Source organism: Diceros bicornis, chromosome 35 (genome assembly GCF_020826845.1).
Source record: "Diceros bicornis minor isolate mBicDic1 chromosome 35, mDicBic1.mat.cur, whole genome shotgun sequence".
Lineage (NCBI taxonomy): Eukaryota > Metazoa > Chordata > Mammalia > Perissodactyla > Rhinocerotidae > Diceros > Diceros bicornis.
The window spans coordinates 23118021-23134698 of NC_080774.1; the positions used below are offsets into that span (position 1 = coordinate 23118021).

The window sequence follows — 16678 nt, forward strand, 5'->3', positions numbered from 1 at the left end:
GAATTGAAAACCGGTACTCAAACAAATACAAACACACACATTCCTAGCAGAACTATTCACAACAGCCAAAAGGTAGAAACAGCCCAAATGCCCATCAATGGATGAATGGATAAACAATTTGTGGTACATACATACAATGGAATGTTATTCAGCCATGAAAAGGATTGAAGTATTGACACATACTACAACCTGGATGAATCTAGACATTATGCTAAGTGAAAGAAGCCAGACACAAGGGATCTCATATTGTATGATTCCATCGGTATGAAACATCCAGAATAGGTGAATCCACAGAGACAGAAAGCAGGGTCTGGGGATAGGGAGAAATGGGGATTTCTCCTCACTTTATCCCCATGATGGCCTATTGGGTACAGGGTTTCCTCTTTGGGTGACGAGAATGTTTTTGAATAGGTAGAAGGTGGTTGCACAACCTGGTGAATGTACTAAATGCCACTGAATGGTTCACTTTAAAAAGGTTAATTTCATGTTATGTGAGTTTCACCTCAACAGATTATTTTCTAAAAATTTTTTATTGTGGTAAAATATACATAACATAAAATTCACTATTAGTGACATTTAGTACATTCACAATGTTGTGCAACCATTACCGCTACTGAGTTCCAGAACTTTTTCATTATTCCAAAAGGATACCGCTTACCCATTAAGCAGTCTTTTCCACCCCCCCTTCCCCCAGCCTCTGGAAACCACTAATCTGCTTTCTGTGTCTATGGATTTATTATTCTGGACATTTCATATAAATGGAGTCATACGATCCGCGAGCTTTTGTGTCTGGCTTCTTTCTGGGAATAGTCTATCCTGCATGTTGTAATATCAAGATGATGGAGATACGGGGAGAGAGGTGTTTTTGTTGCTGCTATAGTTTTTGCTAAAGCCTGGAGATCCTTTAACCGTCATATATAAATGTCAGCCTTACGTAGCGCATTAAAGACTATAAAAATAATGTTCTGCCTTTCATGCTATCCCAAATCTGAGTTTACTCATTAAACGATTTACCTTAATCTTCTCCTAACAGATTACAGCTTCATGTATTAATTCATTCAAGAAATATTTATTGATCTCCTATTGTGGACCAACCTTGTACAAGGCCCTGGGGATGCAGAGGGGAGCAAAACAGAAGTGTATTCTGCCTTTTCTGGAGGCTGCAGTCTAACAGGAAAACAAATATTGAAGAGTAAAACACAAATGGTTACATAATGAAACTTGTTACATGTTCCATTCTAGTGGGTCTCTGTTGGCTTTTGCCTCTTAGCTTCCATTCTCTCTTTTTTTGATAAAAAGAGAAACCACACTTCCCCACTCTCAGGCCATCTAGTAGGGTGAATAATGATCCCCTGAAGACGTCTATGTCCTTATCCCTGGAATCTCTTAATGTTACCATATATGGCATAAGAGACTTTGCAGATGTGGTTAAGTCAAGGATTTTGAGATGGGGAGACTATCCTGGATTATCTCGATGGGGCCAACATCATCACAAGGCTCCTTATTAGAGGGAGCAGGAGTCAGAGTCAGAGGAGAAAGTGATGTGTGATGATGGAAGCAGAGATTGGAGTGATACACGTTGAAGATGGAGGAAGAGACCACAAGCCAAGGAAAACAAGAGACTAGCTCTAGAAGCTGGGAAAAGCAAGGAAAGAGATTCTCTCCCAGAGCCCCCAGAAGGGACCAGCGCTGCCAAAACCTTGACATTAGCCCAATGAATTCTGGCCTCCAGAATAGTAAGAGAATATATATATATATATATATTTTTTTTGTGAGGAAGATCAGTCCAGAGCTAACATCTATTGCCAATCCTCCTCCTTTTTTCCCCTTTGTCTCCCCAAAGCCCCAGTAGATAGTTGTATGTCATAGTTGCACATCCTTCTAGTTGCTGTATGTGGGACGCTGCCTCAGCATGGCCAGACCAGCGGTGCGTCGGTGCGCACCTGGGATCCGAATCCAGGCCGCCAGTAGTGGAGCACACGCACTTAACCGCTAAGCCATGGGGCCAGCCCCCATAAGAGAATAAATTTGTGTTGTTTTAAGCCACCAAGTTTGTGGTAATTTGTTACAGCAGCCATAGAAATCTAATATAGGCTATACGGTTTGGGTGACCCCATGTACCAAGGACCAGAGATGTACACGTGTTCCAGATATTGCTGATCATATGCTGTCCTCCTGGCCTCCGTGATTAGCTCAGAGTTCCATGTGATGCAAGTCTATCCAATGAGAACCAATTCCAATACTATTTTAGGAGCTATTGGTGCAGAGAAGCTCTGCCGAAGTCCACCCTGAGAACGAGCAACAGCAGAGAAGGAAGCACCTTGGAATTATTGCTAGTATTTGAGTCCTGATGATACTATTTGAACAGCTGATCTGAGCTGTAGCTGAAGACATCCTCTGCTGGACTTCTTAGTTACCTGGGTCAATAAATTCTCTTTTTTGCATTAAAAAACCTCCAAACTATATCGAAATGCATTTTTTTAGTTATTGTATCAGCAAAACTCCGGAAGTTTGATAACATAATATTTTGGTGAGGCTCTGGAGAAACTAGTACTCTCATATGTTGCTGGTGGGAACATAGGTATGACCCTCATGGAGGAGAATTTGGATGTATCCTTCAAAATCATGAATATAGGGCTGGCCCCCTGGCTTAGCGGTTAAGTGCGCGCGCTCCGCTGCTGGCGGCCCGGGTTCGGATCCCGGGCGTGCACTGACGCACTGCTTCTCCGGCCATGCTGAGGCCGTGTCCCACATACAGCAACTAGAAGGATGTGCAGCTATGACATACAACTATCTACTGGGGCTTTGGGGGAACAATAAATAAATAAATAAAATTATTTTAAAAAATTATGAATATATATATCCTCTAGTCTGGTACTTCTGCTTTTTTTTTTTTTGTGAGGAAGATCAGCCCTGAGCTAACATCCATGCTAATCCTCCTCTTTTTTTGCTGAGGAAGACCGGCTCTGAGCTAACATCTATTGCCAATCCTCCTCCTTTTTTTTTTTTCCTCAAAGCCCCAGTAGTTGTATGTCATAGTTGCACATCCTTCCAGTTGCGGTACGTGGGACACGGCCTCAGCATGGCCAGAGAAGCCGTTCGTCAGTGTGTGCCCAGGATCCGAACCTGGGCCGCCAGCAGTGGAGCGTGCGCACTTAACTGCTAAGCCATGGGGCCAGCCCACGCTTTTGAAAATTTAACTTACAGATGTATTTAGCATATGTATGAAATGACCCTGTACAGAGATTATTCACTAAAGCAAAGATTGGTAACCAAATATCCATTAGTAAGACTAATTAAATAAATTTTGGTACATCCATTCAACGGAATACTATGCAGCTGTAAAAAAGAATGGGGAAGCTCTTCATATGTCTGATCTGATATGGAAAGATGTCCAAGATATGAAAAAAATCAAAATGCAGAACAATGTATATAGTATATTTGTGTGCAAAAATGGAAAAATAATTTGTGTTTGCTTAAAGAATTTGAAAGGATACAAAAGAAATTAAGCAACTTGGTTGCCTATTTGTGAGGGAGATGGGAACTAGGCAGGTGGGGAATAAGATTAGCCTTTCACTGTACTTTTACTTTTTATGCTTTCTGGTTTTTGAAACTTCTGAATGTATTACTTATTCTAAAAATTAAATTAAAAAAACAATTTGTACACTATGATCTAATTTTAGTAAGAAAACAAATAAATATATATGAAATCGAACAATATAAAACACCCAGCCCATAAGTGGTTATTCTGGATATAGTAGGAAATACATATTGTACTGGTCCTGTGGGATTTGATCCTATGGAATAAGAAAAGGAATAGTATAATTTCAAGGTGTCTGCCAGCTCTCTGCGTGGCCAGGGCAGGTGCCCCATTAGGCATTTTAAGCCAGTTGCTCACTAAAACTACCACATATTTTCACTCAAGCTGCTGTTACATCCCAGCACATGGGTAAGAGGTTGGCTTTTAGGTCCTTCATGTAGGACTTTACAGTTCAACTTGTTAGACTGGGTCTATCTTTGAAATATTTTGGGACCCCCCACCATCCATCCATCCATTCCACAAATGTACTCTGAGGGTCCTTCTCCACCAGCCCCAGTGGAGAGGGCTGGGGTTTCCTTCCCCACCTTAGGTCATCTGCGGAGGTGGTGAGAGAGCCACGTTAGAACAGGGTGTGGCTCAAGAGCCCAGGAAATTGCGGTGACCCTCTGGCGGGGACCAGGATACAGGCCCACAGACAGCAGGGAACAGATGTGTGGCTAACAGGCTGCAGTTGGCCTAGTGTGAGTGATGGGTAATGAGAGCCTCGCTTCAGCCAAGAGCAGAGCCCAGCTTAGCCACTGACCGGTGGATGTGCTGCTGGCAAGGAGGGATGGGGCCAGAGAGAGCTGGGCGTCCGGAGCCTGGGAGCCCTCCAGCAGAGGAATGGGCATCACGCAGGTAAGGCCCTCCTTATTCAAGAGGTCCCTTCTGCAGGCTGAAACCTGGACGGCAGGGACAAGAATCTCTCCCCTTTGCTGAGCAGTGCTAGGTGTTGGGCACAGTGCTGAGAGCTGATAATCCCACAACCACCCTGTGAGGAAGGTGTGATTGTTACCCTTAGTGGCAGATGAGGACCTCCAAGGCTTAGAGTGAGTCAAGCAACCTGCCCAGGGTCACATAGCTGCTCAGGGGTGGAACAAGGACCCAGATGGGTCAGGCTGACACTAAGCTGTAACTCTTGACCACTAGAGTGCTCTTGGTGTACTTGTGTTGCTGAAAGGAAGAAATGGCCCAGTAAGAGTGCCAGCCTGAGCTACATTGAGCCTGAAGCCACTCTTGTGAAAAGTAAAGTCTTGGGGGCAGACAGACCTGGCTGGGCTTGCACTCTGGGTGGGCAGCTCAAGAACCCCACGAGCACGGACAAGTCATTTAACCCTCTGAGCCTGTTTCCTCATCTGTAAAAATGGAGGGACTGTGTACCCTTGGCACCTGTCATAGTTAAATTGGTCAGTGATTGTAAAATTATGATTAGCACAGGGCCTGACCCAAGACAGATGCTTAACAGCTGTTCTCAACAGAGAGGATGCTGAACACCAGGGAAAGGACAGAGTTGGGGCTACACAAACAGGGAGAAAGTTCCCTTGGAAGTCTGGCAGCTCTGCCCCTTTCCATGGATAGGGCTTTTAGCTTTGTTTCCCCAGAGTGATCAGCAGGAACACTCTTAAAATAAAAAGGGTCTTTTGGATTTATTTGTAGAGAAAACAGGAGAGGACAAGCTGGGAAGAAAATAAAGGAGAGACCAGAAGGAACACAGAAATCAAGAATATGGATGGTAGCTTTAAAAAGGCAAGGAACCTGGGCTGAGTCCCAGGTGTGGGAGGATGATAGAAAGGGGCTGCAGTCTGGATGTGCCCCAGGGAAGGCCAAGGCCCATTTCAGCTGAGGAAGAAGCCTCAAGCTCCTCCCAAGCCAGGCCCCTTCCTCCTCATCTGCACAGTTAAGTGGCTCAAAGTGGCTGGATTGTCCTGGGCTTCTCACAAGTTTTAAAAACCTTCTCCTTAAGGCCAAAGGATTTTTTTTTTCAACCTGCTCCCGTGAAGAGGGAAAATCTCTTCTGGCAGGTGACAGGCTCTGACATTCCGGGCCTAGGAAGCAGGGCCTCCTCCCAGCCCTCACAAGCTGTCTTTGCAACCTTGTCCCAGCTATCGGAGACAAGCTTTTGTGCTGAGTCAGTTTGGCTGCCTTCCAGCCAAGAACAGAGTGGAGGCTGCAATGCAGGGGCCATTAAAGGAACTATTTTTAGGCCCCATTTCAATCTTATTCAGCACAGGCGGTGAGATGCAAGGCCTGAAGGTGGCCAGACAAAGGGGATGCCGGCTGGAAAAGAGTCCTAGGCAAGTAGGTCAGGGAAAAGACAAGATCTCACTACGTGGAGAGAATGCAGCGCTCAGAGGCTCTCGCTGCTGCCCAAGGTGCAGAAGGCAGAAGAGTGGGAGCTGCTCACCGACAAGCGGGCTCTCCTGCATTATTTGAGGAGTCACCAAGAAAAATGATGGGAAGCAAGTACAGCCACTTCCAAAACAAGACTATGGCAAGGTGCACCTGGGGAGCTTGCTAAAAATACACTTCCTTGGCCCATCTTAGTTCAACTGAGTCCGAAAATTAGGGTGGGGTGTAGAAACCCGCGTTTCTAATCTGCTCCCAGGATGGGTGACCCTCACATACGGTGAAGTTTGAGGACTGCTGGCCTGGAGAGTATCTACCTCTGGAATTCAAAGGAATGAAGTAGGCTGAGGGGAAGGAGAGGCAGACATAGTGGTTATTTAACAGCCACCGGAGGTGCCATTCTCCTTTCCTTCCTGGGCTCAGGCTTCCATCTGTAAAATGAAGGGCCCTGGCAGGGCCAGGAGTCTCCTAGTTCTTCCTCTAAAAACCCTGGTTACTGGCCTGCTCAGTGATCAGCTGAGGACAGCAGCAAACAGGTTTTATACCAGAGGTCCATGTTATCCAACGATAATCAGGAAAAGCCCACTTAGAGTGAAAACACATACACTGGGGACCAAACTTCAAAGTATGTTGTGGCAGAAAATACCTGTTTGATTGGGACTATCATGAAAAGTAAAATTTATGTATATTGAAAGTTGCTAGAGAGTAGAGCTTAAAAGTTCTTACCTCCTCGTCCCAAAAAAGTATCTATGTGAGGTGATGGATGTGTTGACTAACCTTATTGCAGTAACCATTTCGCAATATATAGCATATCAAATCATCGTGCTGTACGCCTTAAACTTACACAATGTTATATGTCAATTATACTCAATAAAGCTGGAAAAATAAAATTGATTTCATCTGGTAGTTAGCAAGCTAGATTATCCTTGCAACTATGTAATAATTCTCACCTATTTTTACATCTTTATATCTTATTTCTTAAAATGAATAATGAATTGAGTACTGTTTTTTTGGGGGGGATGGGGTATAATTTTTCTGACAAAACTGTCCAAGAACACTTTATGCCATCCTCCACTTCATTTGATTTTTGCAGAAAGGAGGTAATTTTGCAAACATTTTGCAAAACACTTTTAGAAGGTACTACCTATTTCCCCAGGACTTCTCTTAATTCTTTGAGAGTCAAACCACTATCTTTTGAGGCACCTATCATGTCATCACTATGAAGATTCTCCTCTACCTGGTCTCATGGCCAGAGCCTCACTGGACGGTAGCTCTGCATATGATTCTCCATTACTCTCATCGACTTTATGAAATCCTGCAAGATGTATAACTATGCTTTGTGATGTATTTGTCTTCTATTTGTGTTGCACTGTCAGACATTTATAACATCCAATGATCAGAGAGAATTTGGCCATCAGAGACACTGATGCCAAGGACTAGTGAAGAGTGAGGGGAGGGGAAGGAAGGACTTTTGCTTTTTGTGCTATGCTGACTTTGGCTTCCTCTGCCACCTCCTAACAGCAGGAACTTAGGATAATCAATACCAAGATAAGGAGGACTTCCCAAAGCAGAAACAAGTCAGGTGAGTGGGACAAGAGGGCAGCATCTCTCTGCAGAATCAGGTCTTTTGCACTCTGCTTTTCTCAGCCACCTAGAGAAAGCCCACCCACAAATGCTGTTTCACACTGTACCATGACTGCCACCTGCCCTTCCAGACTGCAAAGCCACCCCCTCCTCCCCAAGGAGCCACAAGACAAAGGACACTTGGTCAGGTGGCACTTTAATAGGCCAGAAATAAAACACCTGTCTTTGGAGAATATCACGAGCCACAAGTGGGCCAGAGCAGACAGCAGAGACGCAGCACTTGGGGCCTGGGGGAAACAACAGGCTGCGCGGGAGGTCAGCGATGGCTGAAGAATCCTTGAGGATGATTATATTTAAACGGCTTCATCCTGCTGGGACCCCTAGAGAGACAGGAGAAGGGAGATCAGTTAATACCACGCCCTTTGGGCTGATAAATAAATTACAATTCATCCACACAAGGGAATACTATGTGGCTGTTAAGGGAAAAAAAAAAGGAATCTGTGAGAAAAGCAGACTGCAGAACAATATGTAAGGTGCGATATTTGTAAAAAATTTATTGCTTGCAAATGCATGAACACAAATCTGGAAGGGCCCTCACTGACAATGGGCACTTCTGGAGACGGGACTTGGGCACCCTCATTTTTATACAACTGTGTGTTGCTTATATGTTTAACAACAAACATGTTTTATTTCCATTAAAAAAAATAAAGAAAAAAATTTTAAATCTTCTTTGGTAGGGAGACTCCCATGCAGGTAGGAGTCTGGGAGTAAAAAGAATCTGCACTAAGTGCCTGCCAAAAGCAGTGTGCTTTATACTTCTACCTCTTAGATGCTATTTCTATCACTTTAGAGAGTTTACAGACGAAGAAACAGGCTCAGGGAGGTAAACCGTCTGCCCAACATTATACGGTCAGCAAGTGGCAGAGCCCAAATTCAAAACCAGGTCTGACGCCAAAGCCTGTTGGCCACAGGCAGGCTGACAATCATGGCCAAAGCCTTGACCCCATGAAGCTTAGGTGCTTCAGCTGTAATCCTGGGCCCCCGGGTAAAACTTCACACAGGGTCCTCTCCCACACAACTCCATAGAGAATGACGTCCAGCTAAAGGGCCTCTTTCATTCATCTGCCTATGAATGACATTCAATGGTAACCAGGTGACATGTGCATCTTGGTCTGAGGAAGGAAAGGTGAGAGGGAGTGTGTGTGTGTCAGGGACTGCAGAGATGAGGAGAGAAAGGTTTTTATTCCAACACCACTGCAACTACTTACTTAAGTGAGGACTTACTCTGCCTGCACTGTACCTGACCCTTTACCTGCTCCATCTGGTTTAATTTCATCCTCCCAACACCACCTGAGGTGGATGCTCTTTTACGGATGAGGAATCTGAAGCTCAGAGGGACTAAGTATAGACCCTTATTACACAGGTAGGAGCTACAATTTGAACATAGGTCTTTCTGGCCCCAAAGCCTTTGCTGGTAACTGTAATGTCATAAACCTCCCAACACTAGAAGGGTGCAGAGTCATCCGGGCAAGTCATACAGCTGATGGAGAACTCACAGCCTGAAGACACTCAGCCACTGGCAGAGCCAGACCTTGGTTCTCTCGCTGCCCAGGCCAGCACTTTGAAGCCCAGCCCCCTGGCCTGATCCCAGTGGTTAGCTGGACTCCAGGCCAAGAACTTCATATCTCACATCTCACAGTCATGGAGTTAATCGGATCTGAGTAGCCAACGGAGCACCTTCACAGAATGCCCTGACGGAGGAGCTCAGCTTGGGTGACATACAAAGCACTTCAGGAAATGGGTCCTTCGGGAACCATTAGATAGCAGAAAATAAACACTGGCTGTGTGAGAGCTCCCACCCTTGAAATGTGCTACAGCAGGCTGGGAGGGAGGGAAGAGCTGAGGTCTCACACAGACCCACTAGGGAGGGCAAGTCCTACAAGGCACCAACATCTAGCTGCCAGCTCTGCCTCCCAGCAGCCGCTCAGGGTCTGGAGCTGGTTATTATCAGACAGCACGATGAACCAGGCCAGGTGGAGGTGCCAGAAGGAGGTGGGAAGATGCTGGGACAGCTTCCAGGACCTGGACTGGCTGTCTGAGAAGAGGGTGAGGGGCAGGTAAGGCATCTTTTAGACTGATAGAGAACAGGGGGATATCCTGATTAGAAACAGATTATAGCCCTTCTCCTTTCCTAGACACCATGCCTCCCCAACCCCTTGCCCAAAAGGGAAAGGGATACCTGAGCAGAGTGGACTCGGGAGTTTTGAAACTGATTCTTTAAGCAAGAACATGAGTTAAGGGATGAAAGGGAAAGAAAGGACCCAACACCGAAGTGAAAGTAAAAGTAGCTAGAAGTGCCGTGAGCGCAGACACGCTAAATACCAAGCCATCAGGACTTCTGGCATTTCCTGAGGCCCTGTCTGTGCCAGGAAACATTCTGGAAGCTTTACATAGATTATCTCTAATTCATCATGAGCTAGAAGGTAATACTACCACTTCAGCCTTTAGAAAACAGGCTCAGCCGAGCTGAAGTGCCTCTTCCAAGCTCACATGGCAGGTAACAGCAAAGTAGAGACCTGTAGTTTGTGTTTTACTTCAGAGCTGGTTCAGCTGCAATTCTCACAGATGTGTGAGTTCCCTAGGAAGAGGAGAGCAAACTCTGGAGACTGGTGGGGATACAAAGAGTTTAAAAAGCTTATTTGGACAGGAAGAAGCAAACTCTATTGTTTTCCACAGCAAGTACAGAAAGTAAAGCTCAGCCAAACCCTCTTAGCTCACGGTCCAGTGTCACTCACTCAGCGGGTGGCCCATCTTCAGGGGGTGTTCGTGAAGAACAACCGGACCAGGCTGGTAGGAAGCAGGCTGCCAAGAAAGTTTCAGAAAGGAGGAAGCAAGCTCTCTCCAGGAAATACGGCCGCAGGATTTTAATTTCCATTGTGAACAGGCCAGTGTACCTGGGAATGCACGTGCCCTCTATGCCAGGCTCTGATCTCTGCCCTAAGTCCCTGTGAGAGGTAGGGCTGGAGGTCCCCAGACCCCCGGTGCTCCTGCCCCTCCCCTCACCTGAAAAGCCGCAGGCACATCTTCTCCTGGGGAAACTCCTTGGGCCCCTCCACGCTGTCATCGTGGCTCTCGGTCTCCAGGTAGACGTCCAGCAGCACGCACAGGCGCTGCAGCTGGTTGGTCAAGAGCTGATGGCTGGGCTGGGGGCCACACAGCTCCTTGTAGCACACGTTGACCTCGCTCTCCATGGCCTATGGGGTGGGAAAGCCAGAAACTCAGCACTACCTTCAGACCAGCCAGGCCTGAGGGCTCCACAAGAAGTGTGGCTGGTGCCTCTGCAGGAGCTGGGCCACACCAGATTAAGCTCGACTGGCCTGTCCTGAGGCTCCCTCTCCTCAAGACAATAGGGTCTTCCTGACTCTGATCCATAACTTTCCCTGCCTCATGCCCACAGCCAAGAAGACTGAGGTGTGTAGAGAAGGAATCTCAAGATAAGATCCAAGTCAGAAGGTATTAGGGTTAAAAACATGCTCCACAGCCATAAGGCTGCTACGAAATCGAAATCGAATCAACAAGCATAACAATCATTAACAGCTGCAACGATCTCACACATCATCTCCCTCCAGCAATCCTGTGTTCTGAGTTTATTCCCATTTCCACAGAAGCCCAAGATAACAACCTTTCAAGGCAGGTATTTATATTATGTGTTTTATACATGGGGTAAAACCTGTGGACCCCACACTAGGTAAGTGGTTGAGATGGGTCCAGGCTCTTTCCTCTACTATACCATCCAGCCTCCAGGAAATTCTATAAATCCTGGCAGGCCCCTATGTCACAGGAACTATGCCAGTGCCCAAGCCCTCAGGTTCCACCACCACCCACCTCCCCAAGGAGGCTCTCCCTGCTCCTCTCGTCACCCCAGCAGGGCCTTACCCGAATATTGTCATCATTGCTGTTGGTTTTCTCCCCTTTCCAGTTGAGACAGAGCTGGAAAATGGGCGGGATGGAGGAGTAGCCAGGATTCAGCACCACAGCAGCCTGGAGTTTGGCTGGGAACGGAGGGGAGAGGAGGAAAATTCAGTTCTGAGACCTGGCTTGCCAGCCCTGGCACCCTCCCCACTGGACCCCTGAGGCTAGCTCAGGTGTCTTATAATAACCCAAGGCCTGCAGAGCACATTCTGATACTGACTGACTTTTACTTTTGTTCTAGAACCTCTGAAGTAGAATTGCCAGTTGCAGAATCTGAGGTCCTGTGACTCTGGTCCCTCCGAGGACACAGGTACGTACACCCCCAGCGTCTGGTCCACATTAGGTTTGCCCAAGAGTTCTATTTGCTCCTTTGATGGAAGTTTGTTTTAAATGGCATTTATTTGCCAGTGAGTTAAGGATTTTCCATGTGAAGTCTTACTATCTGTTTTTTCTTTTCAACAATACTGTGTATAAGCCGTTAAATCAACCAAATATATTTTCTCTATCCTGTTCCTTTTATTGTTATATATTTTGCTATGTGACACTTTTTAATAGCCAACATTTATTGAGTACTTACTGTATTCCAAATACTGTGCTAAGCCCTTTGTGCACATTTTATTTCATCCTAGCAATGATTCTGTGAGATGGGTACCATGATTATCACTTTCATTTTACATATAAAGAAACTGATAGAAACTTCCCTAAGATCAAACAGTTGCAAAGCAGGAGAGTCGAATTTAACCAGAACTGCCTGATGTCAAAGCTGTGTTCATACTCATTAAATGCAATATCTGTATTTTTGAACATATTCATTTTTTCTCCGGTGATAGCCTTTGCCTTTTTCAACAGGATGACATTTATCCTCTCCGCCAATGGACTAAGTATGCCATTCCTTTTCCATTATTCATGGAGGGGGAGAAACTCTGATTCCTCCAGTAATTCAAGTAACAGAGGACAAGAGACTGCAGGTTACGACAATTCTTTTTTTTTTTTTTTTTTTTTTGGTGAGGAAAATCAGCCCTGAGCTAACACCCAATGCCAGTCCTCCTCTTTCTGCTGAGGAAGACTGGCCCTGGGCTAACATCTGTGCCCATCTTCCTCTACTTTATATGGGACGCCGCCACAGCATGGCTTGACAAGCGGTACGTTGGTGGGTGCCTGGGATCCGAACCTGCGAACCCTGGGGGCCACTGAAGTAAGAGCGCGTGAACTTAACTGCTACGTCACCGGGCTGGCCCCACGACAATTCTTCCCTGACAGTCACAACAACATTTATTAAAAAGTGATTCCTGGGCCGGCCTGGTGGCTTAGTGGTTAATTGCGCGCACTCCGCTACTGGCGGCCCAGGTTCGGATCCCGGGCGCGCACCAACGCACCACTTATCTGGCCATGCGGAGGCCGTGTCCCACAAACAGCAACTAGAAGGATGTGCAGCTATGACATACAACTATCTACTGGGGCTTTGGGGAAAAAAAAAGGAGGAGGATTGGCAATAGATGTTAGCTCAGAGCCAGCCTTCCTCAGCAAAAAGAGGAGGATTAGCATGGATGTTAGCTCAGGGCTGATCTTCCTCACAAAAAAAAAAAAAAAGTGATTCCTTTTTCCACTGTTGTGTTGTTTCTGTCATAACAGTCTGCATGAAATTCTGGATTTATCTCTGTTCACCAATTTTCTGTTTTGTTTTGTTTCAGTGAGGAAGATTCACCCTGAGCTAACATCTGTTGCCAATCTTCCTCTTTGTTTTTTTTTGTTTGAGGAAGATTAGCCCTAAGCTAACATCTGTGCCCATCTTCCTCTATTTTGTATGTGAGTCACTGCCACAGCATGGCTTGATGAGTGGTGTAGGTCCACGCCTGGGATCCGCACCCACGAACCTGGGGTGCCAAAGCGGAGCAAACTGGACCTAACCACTACAGCACAGGGCCAGCCCCCCAATTTTCTGTTTTTAATCCATACTATGTTTCCAAACTGACTGAAAACTTAAAGTTTTCAAACTGATCTGTTATAAAATGATTTAATGATTATATATATTTGGAATTGTTGCTCACTTATTCACCAAATATCACTCAGTTTTTCAAATTCTATAATGCATCCAATGGAAATTTTAATTATCACATTCATCCTGCATATGAAGCTAGAATACTTATCTTTCCAAGCTTTTATCTCCTCAATCAGGAAGCAGAAGTGGTGTCTTCCCACCTTTGGGGCTTTATAAATTTCCTGGACTGCATATTTTGTGCCCTTTCAGAATAGTACTCTATGTTGTTTATGGATGAGGTAAAAGTATTTTTAAAAACGGGAGAGGGAGCCCTGATGGCCTAGTGGTTAAAGTTCGGCGCTCTCACCACTTCGGCAGCCCGGGTTCGCTTCCCAGTAGTGGAACCATACCACCCGTCTGTCAGTAGCCATGCTGTGGCAGTGGCTCACACAGAAGAACTAGAAGGACTTACAACTAGACTATATAACCATGTACTGGGGCCTTGGGGAGGAAAAAAATGTAAAGGAAGAGGATGGGAAGCAAATGCGTAAATTCCAAATAGTAGTCACCAATCATGAGGGAGAGAATAAAGTGGGATCAGGGGGCTCAACTGTACCCGAAATATTTAATTTCTTCAGAATATTTTTAAAAAGACACAAATGAAGAGAGAAGGGAAAAAATCGAGGTACAGAAACTCTAACATCAAAGAGTGGAACCTTTCCTTACATTTCTCAGAGTCTTAGAACTACAGCAACTCCCTTGGCACCAAGCCCCCAGGGTCAGATCCTGCGGGTAGTGCCAGGCCTGCCGAGGTTGAGGCCAGACAACAGCACCTGGGAGGCTCCAGCAGGAAGCCCTAGCGAGTCAGATGCTGGGAGAGCTGTGAGGAATCACAGCTTTTCATGCCTCCAAAGTGAGTGCAGGAACTGCAGAGAGGGAGGAAGGTCCTGTAACCCTGCACTTTACAAGCTGAGAGTGACACGTCAGCCCTTCTGTGAAGAGGGGGTAGAACAGGTGTCTGATTCCAGAAAGCAGTAAAGCAAGAAGGCTAAGAGCTCAGGCCCAGAGGTCAGACTGCATTTATAACTAAGCCTTGGGCAGGCCCCACGGCTCAGTGGTTAAGTGCGCGTGCTCCGCTACTGGTGGCCCGGGTTCGGATCCCGTGCGCACATCGACGCACCGCTTCTCCAGCCATGCTAAGGCCGCGTCCCATATACAGCAACTAGAAGGATGTGCAACTATGACATACAACTATCTCCTGGGTCTTTGGGGGGAAAAAGAAAAAGGAGAAGGATTCGCAATAGACAGTTAGCTCAGAGCCGGTCTTCCTCAGCAAAAAGAGGAGGACTAGCATGGATGTTAGCTCAGGGCTGATCTTCCTCACAACATAAATAAATAAATAAGCCTTAATTTCCTCACCTATGAAATGGGAATATTACCACCCTCAGGACTGTCATGAGGATTAAATGGGATAAAGCACATGTGTGACCGTATTGCAGAACAAGTCCTCGCTGGACAGTGGCTCTCACAATCATCGGCAGATTCCAGGATCTTTCACTTCCTTTGGGCAACTCCCAGGAATGTTTTATTCTTAGTGCCTCCCCTTGCCTAGAACCACTGTGATCAGCAGAGCAATTACCTGTGCCCCTTTCCACGAGAGCCATGTAGTAGAGGTTGGTGTCCCCAGCCAGTCCTGCCTCCACAATGTCTTTGGTGAAATGCAGCTCCTAGAAGTCATCATAGACAAGGAGTGAATTGCTGGCTCCTCTAGTCAAATCCCTTGCCCTTCTGGTGGAGGGGCAGGAGCTGAAAGGTGACGTGGGCCTGTGGTCCCCAGGACAGTGAGGGTGACCTGTCACTCCTCCACCTACCATGTAATCCTCATGGGGAATCGTCACCCACTTCACCAGGCGAGAGACAACCTTTGCAGGGAAAAGGTACTGACAATCGCTGGTAACTGGCACAATGCCATGTTCTAAAAGAGAGCAACACAGGTGGTATCACAGGTAGAAATCAGGTGCCACAGCTGGGTAACTAGCGTCCTCTGGAGGGCTCAGGTGGCCCTGCCAGCTGTCCAGGTACACCTGGCACTCAGTAGGTGCCCAGGTCAACATGTGCCAGGAATGCAGGCACACCAACCTGACCTTCACCCAGCGCTATGTGCTTGCGGCCAGACGCAGCACCAGCATTCACGGTGCTTTATCCTTAACACAAATGATGGCCAGCAAAACAAAACCCCCCGGCAGTGACAGTGTCTCTGCAGCAGTGACTGTTAATTAGATCAAATAGCCGAAAGGGCTGTGTTTTCATAGCTGACCTTGATGGATGAAAGTACTGAAGTGTTCTCTGTGTCAATTCCTCTAAGGGAGTGGAACTAGAGAACTGCTCCAGGGTAAATTCCCACTGGCATTTCAAAGCAAATATGCCAACCCAGGAAATGCTGTCCAGGGTGACAATCATCCAACCTTGTGACAAAACAAATTCAGCAATGCTGACGGGGAGCAAGCCCAACGGACAAGCAATGCTGCCTGGAGAGATCAGGGTCCACGTGGAGCACAAGAACTGGCCCAGAGGGGTGGGGTCTCCAGATGGGTCCTGGAAACCTGATACCTTTCCTGACAGTGAATCTTTTAGATCAGAAAGATCTTAACCCTCACTACCCTGCAAATGCCTCTTCGTGGTAAGCCCCTGACAAGCATTTACCGAATAATAAACAAAAAGAAGTCCCCATAAGGCCACCACCTTGGTCAACGGCTCATCAGAATCACCTGGGAACTTGAGAAAAACACAGCGGCTCAGCCTCCCCCTGGAGGATGTCAGCTCAGTATGTTTCAGGGGAGGGATGAGAAGGTGGATTCCCAGACAGCTGTATTCAAATAAGCTGAATGTAAGCTCCAGAAAGCATGGATTGGGCTTCTATTTAAATATCTGCAGAATGTACACAAAAGTCTGACATGCACTAACCTAGGTTGAGCTGCTCCTGCTAATCCACTAACTATGACACCCAGAAGGCTGTGGGCCTCCTCTGAGCTGGCACGGCCCTGATGGACTGAGAGGAGCTCAGATGTCTGCTTGGATGGGCCTGCAGCTCTCTCCAGTGGCCCTGCCAACATCTCTGCTCAACAAGAGCCAGGAATCCAGCCTTCTTTGATTTGTCATCAGGATTCAAGAAATCTGAGTGACGGGCTACATCATTTTTGTCCCTGTGAAGTTGGAGT

General features: G+C 46.5%; 1 protein-coding gene across 3 annotated transcripts in view; it reads right to left on the reverse strand.

Moving 5' to 3' along the window:
• Positions 1 to 7689: 7689 nt before the first annotated feature.
• The window catches only part of THOC5 (THO complex subunit 5), a 37161-nt gene continuing 28172 nt past the window's right edge, over positions 7690 to 16678 (reverse strand). For all 3 annotated transcript variants that reach the window (XM_058531736.1, XM_058531738.1, XM_058531737.1), the window contains 5 exons: positions 15332 to 15435; positions 15100 to 15187; positions 11447 to 11562; positions 10574 to 10764; positions 7690 to 7890 (listed from right to left, as the gene is read on the reverse strand). In XM_058531736.1, the coding sequence (XP_058387719.1) occupies positions 7827 to 7890; positions 10574 to 10764; positions 11447 to 11562; positions 15100 to 15187; positions 15332 to 15435 (563 nt within the window). In that variant the 3' untranslated portion in view covers positions 7690 to 7826. The remainder of the gene's footprint in view (positions 7891 to 10573; positions 10765 to 11446; positions 11563 to 15099; positions 15188 to 15331; positions 15436 to 16678) is intronic.